Source organism: Ranitomeya variabilis, chromosome 5, assembly GCF_051348905.1.
Source record: "Ranitomeya variabilis isolate aRanVar5 chromosome 5, aRanVar5.hap1, whole genome shotgun sequence".
NCBI classification, from domain to species: Eukaryota; Metazoa; Chordata; class Amphibia; order Anura; family Dendrobatidae; genus Ranitomeya; species Ranitomeya variabilis.
In genome coordinates this window covers 75977967-75994831 of record NC_135236.1, presented here as the reverse complement: position 1 = coordinate 75994831, position 16865 = coordinate 75977967, and the positions used below count along the sequence as shown (strand labels likewise).

The window sequence follows — 16865 nt, the reverse complement described above, 5'->3', positions numbered from 1 at the left end:
GTGCTGCCAATATATAGACAATATTGCATGTGAACCTAAATAAGCGCTATGCCAAGGTGGGCTGACCACAGCCAAATGAAGGCAATATCAATGATAGTCCACATGTCCAGCCCAATAAGAAACACAAAATCAAAATGCTGAAACCGGGGGAGGAACAGAAGCAGGAATCAGCATGGGGGAGAACCCAACGCGTGTTGCCGTTACACGGACGGCTTCGGCGGGGGGGGGGGGGGTTCTCTCTTCTCTCTTTGCATTATGTCATGTTACCACTTTTTTGCACCCCTTTAATATCGACTTTTGTAATAGTAGTGCACCAGTTTCTTCTCAATATCAATTGTTTATAGAGATGCTACAAGACAGCAGCCAAGGAAGCACGGCTCCAACTGGAGGAATACAGATTTGATCCATTGCCTATCACTAAACCCATGGAAATGTTTGGAAAACCCAGGTTGGGAAAATACGGTCACCTGGCCACATATCTCAATGGACTATCAGCTTCCTAAGCTTGCCGCTACCTCCTCTGTGGGTACCCACCAAAAGCGGGGTCCACTGGTTGGTGTAGTTGGCCCTAGAAGCCCTGAAGTCATAGATGTTCTTATTACCGGTGAGCCAGCGGAAGAGTGAGACTCTGTCATTTGCACCAACATATGTACTGTCATGGACGTGGTTTGTGGAACCTCTATGCCACGGACCGCAGAGATCCTGGAGGGGCGTGACTAAGCAAGCACCAAACTGTTCACTAGAGCCTCTGATGGTGAGGTTAGGCTTGGCTCCCGATGAATGCCAGGTGCCACTCCAGGACAGACCAACGGACGCGCAGCAGCTGGACCCAGTAGGACAGACTGGTATCAGAGTGCAGCAGGTAGAGTTCGTATCAAAGTGCAGCAGTCAGGATCTGCACAAAAGTGCAGCTGGCAGGATCTGCATCAGACAGGATCTGGACAAGAGTGCAGCAGGCAAGATCCGCACCAGAGTGCAGCAGGAACTGGTACACAACTTTACGCAACTTAGACTGCAGAACAGAAAGGTTGCTCAGGCACCACCCAAGTGAGGAGGAAGCAATATAAACATAATGCCCCACAGCCATTGGCTGGGGAGGAAATAGCAAGTGCACGCGCTGGCCTTTTAAGAAGGCGGGAGAACGCACCCTAAGGAGGACATGGCTGGGAGCACGGCTGGAAGCATGCAGAGCACGAGGAAGGAACCAACCGCAGCGCGGGTGAGTGAAGTGACACGCAGGGGACCCTGGTGGTTCAATAAATTATTGCCACCATCATCTTCCTCTTTATATAGCGCTAACATATTCCGCAGCACTTTACAGTTTTGCACACATCATCATCATCATCACTGTCCCTGATGGGGCTCACAATCTAAATTCCCTATCAGTATGTCTTTGGAATGTGGGAGTAAACCGGAGTGCCCGGAGGAAACCCACGCAAACATGGGGAGAACATACAAACTCCTTGCAGATGTTGTCCAAGGTGGGATTAGAACCCAGGACTCCAGTGCTGCAAGGCTGCAGTGCTAACCACTGTGCTGCCCTTGCCACACTATATTACCCTCACCTTTTGTTTCGGAGTAGTATTCTGCCCACAGGAAAGGAGTATGGGCATTCAGTGGGATGAGCCTTGGTCCATGCAGTCTTTCCAAAAACAGACAGGCCAGCAAATGAGAGCACCCACTGACCCTTGTGTCTCCACAATGCCTCTTAGGAGACTGTGACCATTAAGTCCATTGCCTCTTTGTGTGAAATGTTATCAACTGTATCATGTATGTCTTCTTTCATTCTGCCATCAATGAGTGGGGGAACAGTTCTAAAATGAAGAACGGCAGCCTTGTATTTGGTGGCATACACTCCCATTTAGACAACCCTCACATCTTCATATTGGTGAGCATCTGGAAGACACTACACTGAACGTCGTACAGCTAACCAGAACAAGAACATCATATTCTGAGAAATCAATTGTTCGGAGCATGGCCTCCTCCAAGTAACCGTCCAGAGCTATGCACCCACTTTTCAAGAACTTTAAAAAAAAAACTTGGATCAGCACTCCTCCCATTTGACCCAGGTGATTTTAGTTAGCAGGAGACTGCAATAGGGGTACTACCCATCCTTTGCTCTAAGTTCACTGTCTGAGAACAAATGGAAGGTGAGTTTTTCAGATCTACTCACTTAGCGGGACACTGTGTCGCTGCCACTGTGGTGGTGCATAGTGATGAGCGAGTATACTCGTTGCTCGGGTGACCTCTGAGTATTTATGACTGCTCGGAGATTTAGTTTTCATTGCGGCAGCTACTAGCCTGCTTGATTACATGTGGGGATTCCCTAGCAACCCCCACATGTACTCAGCCTGGCTAGTAGCCTTAAATCATTCAGCTGCCGCAATGAAAGCTAAATCTCTGAGCTCATCACTAGTAGTGCACTGTTGAAGATAGGGACCTACTGAAAGGTTCACTGTGACGTGGCCTTCATACAGTCTTATCAGAATGTTAAACTAAGAACCTCATGTTCAATTTTGTAAATCTTTCCTGAGCGGCTTTAGATCAACGTATAATTTTTGGACGTGAGGTCCATGTCTTCAGTTCTTCAATTAGTTTGTGCCCTGGACAACCACAGAAAATTCTTAGCAAAATTGATAGTCTGCCTGTTTAATGTGAGGACATGCTGTCTCCTTCAAATGGGTCACTATGATCGAGATGTCCTCTTCAGGAAACCGGCCAAATCTATGATGTAGAGTGCAAGGTATAAGTTGATGGATTTAGGAGTTCAAGGACCCAGAATACCAGCACATATAGGGTCCAGATATTCTTTGTAGCTATCGAACACCCAGCCCAGCCATATGCTTCCAGGGTATTGTACCCCCATACATAACTATCGCGAAGATTCCTCAGGGTATTGAGGGCAGCATCTGCTCCAGAACTCCCAGAGTCAACTGGAAGGATTTGGCGCATCTCCAGTAATTAGTAGATGTGAACTATTTGGCAGATTTTGTTAATATGCAGAATATGGTAATATTTTAAGAGGATTGAATTTATATAATGACGTTTGGTAAGCACATTATTTTGCAACGTGTATATTTATATATAGACATATCCCAGAGATCACAACGATTGGCTTCCTACATTAATGAATAGACCACAGACCATTTATGTCATTGGTAAATTACCGTGCCCCCTTTCCTCAATCATACGATAATGTATACGTATCAATACTGGAAGAATATAGAAAATACATCTAGTGCCCAGAACACGGAATTATCATACAAACAGATATTTGGCAATCATAACTCGTACAGATGGTTGTCAGGTCTGTGAGTGTTAATCCATGGAAAGGATTACTTGGTATAGGGCCAAACAGAGGTTATCGTCTCTCCTGGGTGGGAGAGATTTCATCACAAGGTCACTCACCTTATGAGAACCATACAAGTTTGTTATTATTAGACGTCGGAAATGACCATCAATGGGAAAATGATCATTGCTGCCAAATTGTTATTTTTATGGTAAAGGACATGTTGGTACTTGTAGCGGAAGGGCACATTTTTGTTAGGTGTGGTATAAAGTCTGTTTCCCAATAAAACATCACCTCTCTGGTCCATTGTTGGAGTCTTGTGGTTCATAGTTATTCGAATGGAGCATATGTTTCGAGCACGCCGTAGACTCTCGGTTAGCACATGTGAATGTCCTGAAGAAGTCGTTGTACACTTCGAAACGCTTTGACGATTAAAGCACTTACTGGGATTGGCATCGTTTATACCCGGCAGGACAGAATTAACCCATTTGTTTCTCCACTGCCTACAGAGGTTCTATTAGCATTCATTGCAATCACTACGGGAGAGTCCTTCCCGCCATATGGAAGGAGATGGGTTTTGACTATGGGTAAAATATGGACCAAACTTGGCAATTCTGGGGTAGAGTTTACTTACAAAGAAAGGTGCCATGACGCCCATAGCAAACAGACCATGGTGGGCTTCTGTAAGAGCTTACACTGCCAAACCATCACTGGCACAGTCATTCATGGGAGTGGACTGGTGGTCATAGGCATCAACATTTTTTGCCCAGAAATAGAAGGCTGTGACTGCAGGTTACTGTGCCATTAGTGGCACATGTGACATCTCGTCTTACAGCTGAGCCTCATTTCCCACCGGCACTATGGCAGAATATACAGCAGAGGTGACAGCGCATGAGCAATTTTAGGGTCAGGATCACATTGGTTCTGTCAGATTTCTACTACTTCAATCCCAAATGGCGTTTCCTGCTGTAGGTAGTGGATTAGAAATGCTACTGTGATGGATGTGAGGGTTTTTTTTTTTTAAAGGCCTGTAAGAGCATGGTCAGACATAATACACTGAACAGCCATATTGGCTCTAGCAGCCATCTTGTACAAAGTTAGAAAACAACGAATTCTAAGATGTACTTCTGAAAGTCATAGACAGATTGGAGACACAAGATGATATCATAGCCAGTAGCAGGTATAGTGGACATACAGGTTACTTGGATCAGCTGCAGGGCCATGAGAATAGAAAAAGGGCAAACATACGGTAATAAATAAGTGTATTAAGTGAACAATGACAGTTACTAAGAGGAACATGGAAATTTACGAGTTCTAATGGAGTTTGGCGTAAAGAGCCTCAAAGTCATTACATTTATCCATTGTTTTGTCTGTGAATGTGTTTTTCTATGCAGTATGATGTTATCATGTATACACCGCTTTGACACAATGTGTTTTCTTTGTTCCCTTTGTGAGTATCACGGATAAAAAGCCGCTGTGACTGTTGTTCGGGGCCATTACATCGGCAACCTGCTGCTGTGCCACACCATGGCCAGGCCACCGCCAGATATCCCAGCATTACTTTCTCTCTCTGGACCCCTGTTCGTGCCCGCATGCTTTATCTCTCTACCTTCTATGAAACTGTTCTGCTGCGAATCTCCAAATAAACTTCAGTCTCAGCTTGATAAGAGAATAGTCTACATATTTTTCCCGGCTCTTCCAGCTCTCTGGTAAGGACTTTCTTACAGACCAAGATGAGATTGAAAAAGTAGGAATACTCACCCTCGCCGATTCCCCTTGTCCTGACACCCAATAACTGCTGGTCTCTACACACCAGAAAGTTACTCGCTGAAGCACATTACTGCTGTGGCTAGCGAACACATTTGTATCCCCTTAGACATTCCCTTTAATAGCTGTCATTAGTGGAGCTCCAACAGCTGGGACTTAATAAAGGAGGTCGTACATAAAAGTAGGGCCCTTGATAGAGCTGTGTTATAATCCCAACTTATGAGAAGTAGCCCCCTCCCCCTACTGATCGTAGAATGGGGACATACAGCAGGTGAAAATAAGTAAATGTATTAGTAAAGGTGCTATTTTCATGAAATTCTCACCAGATGTCTGTAACAACCCATCAAATCCACACAGGCAAAGTAATCAAACCAGAGATATCCATAAATTAAGTTGTGTGTAATAATGAGAAAATGATACAGGGAAAAAGTATTTAACACAAACAAAAAGAGGTGCAAAAAACTCATGACACCAGCTGAAATCTATCAGTAATTAGAAAGTGAAAAATAATAAGTGGCTGGATTGCTATCAGCTGGTTCAACTGATGGCCTATAAAAAGATATTTCATTACGAAGGTGCCACATAACAAACATCTCATGATGGGTAAGGCCAGTGAGCGGTCTCAAGACCTTCACAACCTTATTGTTGCAAAATATACTGATGGCATTGGTTACAGAAGAATTTCTAAACTATGCTTAGAATTATTGATGTCATCATTACTTGGAAAGCCCCTTAGTCTAATCCTTTTTATAAAGAGCACAAAAAGATTGTGTTTTCCAACAGGGTAGATCAGACTTGATCAGATGTGTGAGATTTCTATTGTCGACTACTCCATGTTTCTCTTACCCAAGTTTTGCTGAATCCTCCCGAAGAAGTATGAAGGCGTGACTGTAAATCATTGTAAGATGGCATGTAGACAAGGAGAATACTGACAAACACATACATATTATATATATATTGCACATTAACAGGCACATAATTGGAATACAAAAAAAATTATACATATAGTCAATCAGACTCTTGTGCACATTCACTGGTCTGTTCCTCTGCACCCAGTTTCACACAATTCCTTCCTGCTAAATGTCCGCAGCCTATCAAACTCCATCCCTCAAAAATTCAATGTGTCAAAGCTTTATTTAAAGAAAGCAGACAAATTGCTGCAGATGTATTGGTAAAGCACCAACTTCTTAATAAAGGGATCATTACCAAAAACCTTGTATTTTATAAAGGCACATTCCATATGCAACACAAAAAAAAACCCCTATATAAATGGATTGAAATATAAATATTTTTTTTGCCCATATGTCACTACATTACACAATGTGACCGGCGGGGGGCGCTCTGAGTGATCCGTTGTGTAACGTACAGAGAATAGGAATCACTGACAATACGAGGAGGATAATAGAGACTAGACGGAACATGACCTGACTATACTTACACATACTAAATATTACGGAGCTTTCCCAGATCTGAAGCGGGGGGTCCTGAAATGTCTGGAGGGTGGGCGCCGTGCACCCACGTTGCTGCAGAGGGAGGATAGTCGGTGAGGGTAGGCAGACAGGCAGAATATCAGATAACAAAATATAAATATCCTTCAGGAATCTTTTTGCAAAAATTCTATAATCATGGAACGTAAGGATCATTATTTCTACCAGAGCCCTCAGAGAAACGAGACCTTGTGCTCTGGCGATACCCTGTTTAATAAAGCAGTGAGCGGACCCCACTGACATGAAGGGGGGAAATCACTGGTAACGTGTTCCTTCACGGTGAGACAATGTCCTTGAGGGGGATGGCATCGCCGAGGTGTGACTGAGGCCACAATTACACTGTCAGTATTTTACCTCAGTATTTGTAAGCCAAGACCAGGAGTGGAACAATCAGAGGTAAAGTATAACAGAGACATGTCACCTCTTCTGGATTTATCACCCACTCCAGGTTTTGGCTTACAAATACTGAGGTAAAATACTGACCAAATACTGAATGTGTTACCATGGCCTTATGGAGTGTTACTGGAGAGGACATCTTTGTCTGAAGAAGGTGGAAGAGGTCTTCACTCGTTCTTAGGAAGCTGCTGATCCAGAGACTTCAGGCCATCCAGGAAAATGGTGGGAGTTAATATGTGAGTGGAGCCTGACACATAGAAGGGAAAGGTAAAGTAAGTCAGGCAGAAAAAAAAGTCAACTTGAAGCTGCTCAGAAAATATTATAAACATACAAGCTTATTATTATTATTATTTTTTTTTTTAACACAATGGGGCCCTATGGCTGACGGAAGCAGCTACATGTGTCAATAACACATCACCGCAATGTTAAGGGGCATCTGACAGTGGATTCATGCTGCCCGAACCATGGACAGCCTGAATCAGAGTCCGGCTGCACGACTGCTGCGGTGATTTAGGTTGATTGACAGGCCTCCCTCACGTATGTACATAGGAAGAGACCTGGCCGAGATCTGCACCCGGCTACTCCAGTTTCTCCGTACGGACCTCGGTTGGCTTTGGTTCTTTGAAGCGCCGCAGCCTTGCACAGAGCTTTGATTCATGATGCCCATGGTTCAGGCAGCACGAATCTAGTGACAGCTTTCCCTTTAAATCGTTGCTATACATGTGGTGTAAATGGAGCCTATGCAAAAATATTATTAACAGGAGACACAGGACTGCACTAAACCTACCAATCAGAGCTTCCCATTTGGAGTCTGTCGCTTTGGTCAACTCATAGGCGCATCTCATTTCAGACATGGAAACTCCTCCCAGGACGTAGATTATAAGTCGGGGTCCGGATCTGTATTCTGCAGCGCTTCGTGTTTTGTGCCAGTGACCAAATCGTGCACTGAGGGGGAAAAAAAAAAAAAGAGAAACGATAAAACACTTGGGGTTGTTGTTCTATAACCAACGTATACATTTAGCATCCAAACTGTGGGTATGGGATCAAAGCACCGGGATTCTGATTACAGGCCACCATGAGAACAGGAGTTCAGTATGTAGTGAGCATGCGTGATACTGCTCCATTTATGGTCTACAGGAGGGGGCGCTAGCACATGCTCACTACCGCTGTATTTATATTTAGGACTTTTGGACCCCGATTCTCAGGATAAGTGGTGGTCTTACCGACACCACCCCTACTGATCATATGCTTATCCATTCTGTGGAAAGGTGATAATGTTGTGTACAAGGCAACCCTTTAAGAAATTATAGCGATGAGCAAGTGTGCTCGGATAAGGTGTTATCTGATCATGCTCGAGTGTTAGAGTGCCTTCGGCGTGCTGTAAAAATATGTTAGAGTCCCCGCAGATACTGTTCAACAGCCGCGACATGCAGGGATTGTCTAACGGACAGCCAATCCATGTATGTGTTGTGGCTGTCGAACAGCAGCTGCGGGGACTCGAACATATTTTTTGGAGCACGCCGAAGGCACTCTACCACTCGAGCAGACATTACAGCTCCTCACCTCACCACTGCTTGAGAACTGCTCACTTGGGTGCAGGGTTCTGACACAAAGGGCCATTGTTTCTTGTCCAGCTTATTTTCAATGGCATCCTGAAAAAGATTTGCATATAAAACATCAGGAAGAACATACAAACATTTCTGAAATTATTTTTAGAAACTACAAATGCAAAAAAACCAAAAAAAACAAAAGCACAACATGACCGGGACCCCTGCTCCCCTTCCAAAGGAAAAAACAAACAAACAAAAAAAAAAAAAAAACACGTTTGCCGCCAGATTGCTGTTAAATCATCATTGTCTGCAGCTAAATAACATTTTTTTTTGTTAGCTGATGGGTTCCACGGAACCCAGGTCAATTAACCCCTTCATAAGCTGTAATATAACATCCAATGACAGGATGTCAGGATGTATGCAGCTGGCATCTTTCTGTAATAGCAGTGACTGGAGCTAGCTCCAATCACTGCTGTTTAACCATTTATATGCCACTTGTAAACAAACTGGGGTGCCAATAGCTCGTCATGTGATGCCATTGCTGCCATCTTGGTCCCACTATGATGGAAGGCATCAAAAAGGAAAGTGTTGGTTTCACTAACACAATCACACCAGTATAGTATTGCAGTGCATGGAACAAGGTTCAAATTCCCTAAGGAGATTAAGAAAATAAAGAAAGCTAATTCTAATTTATATAATTCACGCAACCTATTGACTGGAAAAGGAAAGTAAGGACCTCGGAACAGATAGATATTCTTATCATAACTATCTGGTGCTCTGAAATTAATCTTTTATTCATTAGCTTTGCAAGTGCACTGGTGATGTATTCGTGCACCTGCAGTCCTCGGCTCCTCCGCACCCCTGCTCATGACTGACAGTGGAGAGAGGGGCTCTACTGCATAATGTCACCTCTGCTCTCCACGGTCATTCAAGAAGTGGATGCAGTGCCAGTAACGAGAAGTGAAGAAGAGCCGGGGACTGCAAGCGTCACCTGGAGAATCAGGTTATCAAACTATTCTAACAGCAGAACGAACGCTGCAGAAACAAAACAAAAAAAAAGTGTTAGAATTGGGTTTTTATTTTCTTGGGTTTTCCTTCACCAGACCTGGATTTTTTCCAGTACAATTTATAGTAAAATTAGAGGGGGGCAAAACTACAACTCATCCCATAAAAACAAACAAACAAAAAAAAAAAAAAACACACAAGAACAAGCACTCAAAGCAATGTAGATAATATTAAATAATAATAATAATAATAATAATAGTAATAGAGGGAAAAAAAATGCAAGGAACAAAACTGCCTGACGGGTTCCTTAACAGGACATTTACCTCCATGATGTCTCTCAGCGCCGGCGTCCAGCGGGAGAGCTGATAGGTGGACTCTGGACGGATCTTTCTGTCGGGTTTGTGGGGTGTGGAGCACGGTTGCTGCAGGAGATGGAGCACATGTTCACATTTTAGAGGCGTATGTGATTTTAGGAGCACAGTGACCAAAGGAGAGAATATTGGATTGAGAATTGTATTCAGAATATAAAGAACAAGTCTGAATGATATTTAATTGAGAATTAAAAATAAAATAAAATACTTATTTGTTGGAACTTAGGGCAATGATGCTTTTACGCCATAAAAATCCCGCTGATTTGTCTTGGAGCGCATTTCTCCAGAAGAGGCAGGGAACTGACAACTGCTTTACGGAACATTCAAAAAGTCTGTACAATTCTGCAACCTATTGTGTAAACAGCTCTGACGACTTGTGTCTCCATGGTTACAGACTACAAAACATCTTTTGTAGTCTGAGCCTGTAGTGACCCTCTTTCTATTTTTTTTCCTAGTTCTTACTGACTACCAGACTCTTGCAAAGAAGTATGATTGCTCTTCTTTATGTAATGTACTCGAAATTTCAGCATTTCATTCAATGACATTAATATCTGCATTTAGATTTCATTTTGATTCACGGTACTTTTTTTTTTTTTTCTTCCTTCTATTAGTTTTGTTTTTTTTTGTTTTTTTAGAAAATCACTTGGCGTTTAGTCTGGGTAACCATCATTAAAGTACTATGTAATAAATGTACTGTAGTGGTCAAAGAAAAGCTAACCATGCTGTACAAGAGACTACCTGCTCCATGCAGCACATGCTTGTTTTAGGACCCTCACGGGAAGAACAAACCTATGCTGATCAAAGTAATAAAAAAACCAAAAAAAAAACAAACAAAAAAATAAAAAAAACACAAGACAAGGAGAACAAGACAGGTTACAAAAAAGAAAGGTTATTGTGCAAGGAGCAAAAGCACAGGGAAATCAGAACTCTCACGCTATAACAGCATACCCCGGATATCACGCGGGTTCCCAGGCGCTGCAGGTTGCGGATGATGTTGCTGTCGCTCTGTATGTTGGCATGCTGGATTAGTTTGGTTAGATTTTCCTCAGTTATTCCTATATGTGAGATAATTAGAGAAAAAAAAAGAAGCTCACTTAGTACAAGTCGTTCAAGGGTCAGAACATTTCCCAGCAAGTATCCTCCCCTAGACGAGGTGGTGGGGAAGACCCCCTGGTTTACATAGAAGGATCCTCCTGCCTGTAGTTCAGGGTGTGCCCACTGGAGGATGTTTTCCAAAATAAAAATAAAAAAAGCTGCCTTACAAGAATACATACCATCAACGGGAAAAAAACAAAAACATTAGGATATGGAGGAGCAGCATTACTCCTCACCAGTGGTCATGGGGCCACACATGGGTTTCTAAAGATCACATGATTTAATATTGATGATGTCAGGGAACTGATCATTTTGGAGAAGGAATCTCACAAAAAGCACAATAATTAAGAGCGGCTCTCAGATTGACTGTACGTGCCAATACCCTGCAATATATTTCCAGCAGTAAATTGGGACGTACACCTAAAAGGGGTATCCCATTCAGTATGCAAGTTTCTGTATACAAAATGCTCATTACTGCAATTTCTGTACTACATTAAATTGTTACACTGACAGAATCCGGTCCTAAAATGTGAATAGGAAAGGGGCCTGTCAGCGTGTGCAGTGGGAAACTCCAGGGGTGCGGAGGTAAGAAGAGGCTGCTCACATTGCTGTCCTCCCTATCTATCTGATCTAATACTGGAGTTACCAGGGGCACTGAGGTAAGAAGAGGCTGCTCACACTACTGTCCACCCTGTCTATCTGATCTAATACTGGAGATACCAGAGATACTGAAGTAAGAAGAGGCTGCTCACACTACTGTCCACCCTGTCTATCTGATCTAATACTGGAGATACCAGAGGTACTGAGGTAAGAAGAGGCTGCTCACACTGCTGTCCACCCTGTCTATCTAATACTGGAGTTACCAGGGGTGCTGAGGTAAGAAGAGGCTGCTCACACTGCTGTCCACCCTGTATCTGATCTAATACTGGAGATACGAGGGGTGCTGAGGTAAGAAGAGGCTGCTCACACTGCTGTCCACCCTGTATCTGATCTAATACTGGAGATACGAGGGGTGCTGAGGTAAGAAGAGGCTGCTCACACTGCTGTCCACCCTGTATCTAATACTGGAGTTACCAGGGGTGCTGAGGTAAGAAGAGGCTGCTCACACTGCTGTCCACCCTGTATCTGATCTAATAATGGAGATACGAGGGGTGCTGAGGTAAGAAGAGGCTGCTCACACTGCTGTCCACCCTGTATCTGATCTAATAATGGAGATACGAGGGGTGCTGAGGTAAGAAGAGGCTGCTCACACTGCTGTCCACCCTGTATCTAATACTGGGGATACCAGAGGTGCTGAGGTAAGAAGAGGCTGCTCACACTGCTGTCCACCCTGTATCTGATCTAATACTGGAGTTACCAGGGGTGCTGAGGTAAGAAGAGGCTGCTCACACTGCTGTCCACCCTGTCTATCTAATACTGGAGTTACCAGGGGTGCTGAGGTAAGAAGAGGCTGCTCACACTGCTGTCCACCCTGTATCTGATCTAATACTGGAGTTACCAGGGGTGCTGAGGTAAGAAGAGGCTGCTCACACTGCTGTCCACCCTGTATCTGATCTAATACTGGAGTTACCAGGGGTGCTGAGGTAAGAAGAGGCTGCCCACACTGCTGTCCACCCTGTCTATCTGACCTAATACTGGGGATACCAGAGGTGCTGAGGTAAGAAGAGGCTGCTCACACTGCTGTCCACCCTGTATCTAATACTGGAGTTACCAGGGGTGCTGAGGTAAGAAGAGGCTGCTCACACTGCTGTCCACCCTGTCTATCTAATACTGGAGTTACCAGGGGTGCTGAGGTAAGAAGAGGCTGCTCACACTGCTGTCCACCCTGTATCTGATCTAATACTGGAGATACGAGGGGTGCTGAGGTAAGAAGAGGCTGCTCACACTGCTGTCCACCCTGTATCTGATCTAATACTGGAGATACGAGGGGTGCTGAGGTAAGAAGAGGCTGCTCACACTGCTGTCCACCCTGTATCTAATACTGGAGTTACCAGGGGTGCTGAGGTAAGAAGAGGCTGCTCACACTGCTGTCCACCCTGTATCTGATCTAATAATGGAGATACGAGGGGTGCTGAGGTAAGAAGAGGCTGCTCACACTGCTGTCCACCCTGTATCTGATCTAATAATGGAGATACGAGGGGTGCTGAGGTAAGAAGAGGCTGCTCACACTGCTGTCCACCCTGTATCTAATACTGGGGATACCAGAGGTGCTGAGGTAAGAAGAGGCTGCTCACACTGCTGTCCACCCTGTATCTGATCTAATACTGGAGTTACCAGGGGTGCTGAGGTAAGAAGAGGCTGCTCACACTGCTGTCCACCCTGTCTATCTAATACTGGAGTTACCAGGGGTGCTGAGGTAAGAAGAGGCTGCTCACACTGCTGTCCACCCTGTATCTGATCTAATACTGGAGTTACCAGGGGTGCTGAGGTAAGAAGAGGCTGCTCACACTGCTGTCCACCCTGTATCTGATCTAATACTGGAGTTACCAGGGGTGCTGAGGTAAGAAGAGGCTGCCCACACTGCTGTCCACCCTGTCTATCTGACCTAATACTGGGGATACCAGAGGTGCTGAGGTAAGAAGAGGCTGCTCACACTGCTGTCCACCCTGTATCTAATACTGGAGTTACCAGGGGTGCTGAGGTAAGAAGAGGCTGCTCACACTGCTGTCCACCCTGTCTATGTGATCTAATACTGGAGATACCAGGGGTGCTGAGGTAAGAAGAGGCTGCTCACACTGCTGTCCACCCTGTCTATCTGATCTAATACTGGAGATACCAGAGGTACTGAGGTAAGAAGAGGCTGCTCACACTGCTGTCAACCCTGTCTATCTAATACTGGAGTTACCAGGGGTGCTGAGGTAAGAAGAGGCTGCTCACACTGCTGTCCACCCTGTATCTGATCTAATACTGGAGTTACCAGGGGTGCTGAGGTAAGAAGAGGCTGCTCAGACTGCTGTCCACCCTGTATCTGATCTAATACTGGAGATACGAGGGGTGCTGAGGTAAGAAGAGGCTGCTCACACTGCTGTCCACCCTGTATCTAATACTGGAGTTACCAGGGGTGCTGAGGTAAGAAGAGGCTGCTCACACTGCTGTCCACCCTGTATCTGATCTAATACTGGAGATACGAGGGGTGCTGAGGTAAGAAGAGGCTGCTCACACTGCTGTCCACCCTGTATCTAATACTGGAGTTACCAGGGGTGCTGAGGTAAGAAGAGGCTGCTCACACTGCTGTCCACCCTGTCTATCTGATCTAATACTGGGGATACCAGAGGTGCTGAGGTAAGAAGAGGCTGCTCACACTGCTGTCCACCCTGTATCTAATACTGGAGTTACCAGGGGTGCTGAGGTAAGAAGAGGCTGCTCACACTGCTGTCCACCCTGTCTATGTGATCTAATACTGGAGATACCAGGGGTGCTGAGGTAAGAAGAGGCTGCTCACACTGCTGTCCACCCTGTCTACCTGATCTAATACAGGAGATACCAGGGGTACTGAGGTAAGAAGAGGCTTCTCATACTGTCCACCTTCTTTGGAGATGGCTTGATAGCGCGTAGAACAGATTATCTCCAGGTCACAGCCTCAAAGCATTTACAGACTCTGGTCCTACTAACTTTCTAGGACAGGTCAGAGAAACAAGATGGCGGCCATTTTCATTTTATGGATCTTACATCCCTAGACAAAAGTGTAATTTGCTAAATAAAAGTATTTAGGAATTTGTGAAAGATATTTCCTTTATTCATTTTTTCCCCAGAGAATTCTTTTAATCAAATTCAAGATCAGGCTATTTTTTCCTCTTACTCCCCCTCCCCCAAATCCAGACCAAATAGATTTGTTTTTTTCATTCATGCGGTTTTAAAGAGCTCTAAAACTTTCTCGTTTGGATATTAAAATAGTTTTTGCATCTTTTTTTCCCCCCAATATGTAGGGCCTAGTTTTTGTTATTTTCACTATTTTTTTTAGCCAATTTAGGGAGTCTAGAAAAAAAAAAAGTGTCTGTTTTTCACTTAATTTCTTTTAATGACCACACAGGACTACTGAAACACATTTTAAAATGTGCTTCCCTTTCCATAACAACATATATTTTTTAAATATTGGATTTTTTTTCCCTGACAGGCGCCGCGGCTGGTCACAGCAGTTTTGGACTTTTTCAATCCACACATTATTCTCCTTTAAGGCCATCAAAAGTCTTTCAGGGGGGCATTTTACTTTTTTTATACATCAGATTTCCTCTGTAACTGGGGCTGGTATGTTAATCCCAGTTACAGCGCAAATTCAGCCTCTTGGCTACACAGGAGAGCTGATCTGGGTCTGTTCGGACCCGAGCACCGCCAGCTCACTCCTGACACCCGGCGATCATGTAAGGTAGGAAGGTCAATGTTTCCTATACTGCAGATACTGACCAGGAAAGCAGAGATGGTGAACTCATCTAAGGGAAGTCTGGCTGTGTGCCTGTTAGACAGTCACAACACATGCAGGAACTGTCTAACAGCCGCAAGACATGCAGCCGCGGGAACTCCAACATATTATTCGAGCATGTCGAAGACACTCGACTAGCACACGAGCATGCTCAGATAACACCTTATCCCAGCACGCTCACTTATCTGCTAACCCACCATTATATTTAGGAGGAAGCAGCTTCAGGATATACACCTTTAGTGTTAGTAGTGTCAGGCAGCTTTACTTCTAGAAGAGACCCCCGGAATTAAATATTAATATTGTTTGATACAGTGACAAATAGCAGACCTCCGTGTTGGCACATACCGTTCTTCAGATAAATGTATAGTACAATAATACGGATTTTATCATAAGGTTTGACAGCCGGATCCAGTAGCACAGGGACGATTATCTTCATGGGGTCCTTTAACTTCTCTCCCTCAGCATCGGCGCCCATGGCCAAGTCCTAGAAGAAGATGGATGACAGTATTATGTGTTACTTGAAAAATGCACGCTCAGACCTAACTCTAATCTACATGAAGGCAAAGGGAGACCCTCCATTGTTCCCTGGCAGGCAACACCGTGTGTGTCTCTTTCGGTTGGGTGATCCATCCATGACTGCACACGGGCATGTAGACATCATCTTCTGCCTCATAAATGGGATACCATAACTACGCATACCAGAATGCTCCTTAATACACGTAATCTATGCCCCCTATAGATGGCTCAGGTGCCCCTTTCTTGTATGAACCCTGTTCACATTTCTCCAAAATGGCCACAACTGGTCAGCTAACCCCAACGGGTGACAAGAAGACGTACCTGTTCCACAGCGCACAGTTTGTCTATACCGCCTTTGAAACGCTTCATGCAGTCCTCTGCCAGGTGAAGGTGTGTGGAGTACTGCGACAAGAAAAATGAAAACACTGCAAAAGTCAGACATAGGCCTTTGTAAAGATAAATCTGTTCTACACAATGGAGCAAATATTAAAATAGAAGCGACATCATGAACATCAGAGACTGTTACAGTCATTTCTTCCTGAATCCAGGGGAACACGGAACCTTTCTTCATGTTATCACGCCCTTTTAATAAATTAGAGAGAAAAGTACGTAACATTGGTTTTTTTTCCCCCCCTATTAAAGTTTAAAGATGGAATTGTGGGAGAGTTCAGATCTGACGTTCTCATGTGTGGCTGGACTATAATAGCGGCTGTAACTCAGGATCAGCACAAGATCATATATCTAAAGACAACTTTTTTTTTTAATTCTCCAGTCAAACCATCCTTTACGTGTAATGGTGTACACACATCACTGACTAGGACTCACCTTATTTAATTCTTTCTGATATTGTGGCATCTTTTTCAGTATTTGAGACAAGTCTTTGATGTTGGCCTTCGAAGAGAAAAAATAATAATAAAAAATAAATATAAATATATATATATATATATATATATATATATATATATATATATA

The 16865-nt window shown here is 44.0% G+C and overlaps 1 protein-coding gene across 1 annotated transcript in view; it reads right to left on the bottom strand.

The window, feature by feature from the left end:
* Positions 1–5994: 5994 nt before the first annotated feature.
* The window catches only part of STXBP2 (syntaxin binding protein 2), a 49040-nt gene continuing 38169 nt past the window's right edge, over positions 5995–16865 (bottom strand). The window contains exons 12-19 of the mRNA XM_077262296.1: positions 16719–16784; positions 16215–16295; positions 15723–15861; positions 10814–10920; positions 9818–9916; positions 8503–8591; positions 7727–7884; positions 5995–7186 (exon numbers count right to left, since the gene is read on the bottom strand). Coding sequence (XP_077118411.1) covers positions 7107–7186; positions 7727–7884; positions 8503–8591; positions 9818–9916; positions 10814–10920; positions 15723–15861; positions 16215–16295; positions 16719–16784 — 819 coding nt within the window. The 3' untranslated portion in view covers positions 5995–7106. The remainder of the gene's footprint in view (positions 7187–7726; positions 7885–8502; positions 8592–9817; positions 9917–10813; positions 10921–15722; positions 15862–16214; positions 16296–16718; positions 16785–16865) is intronic.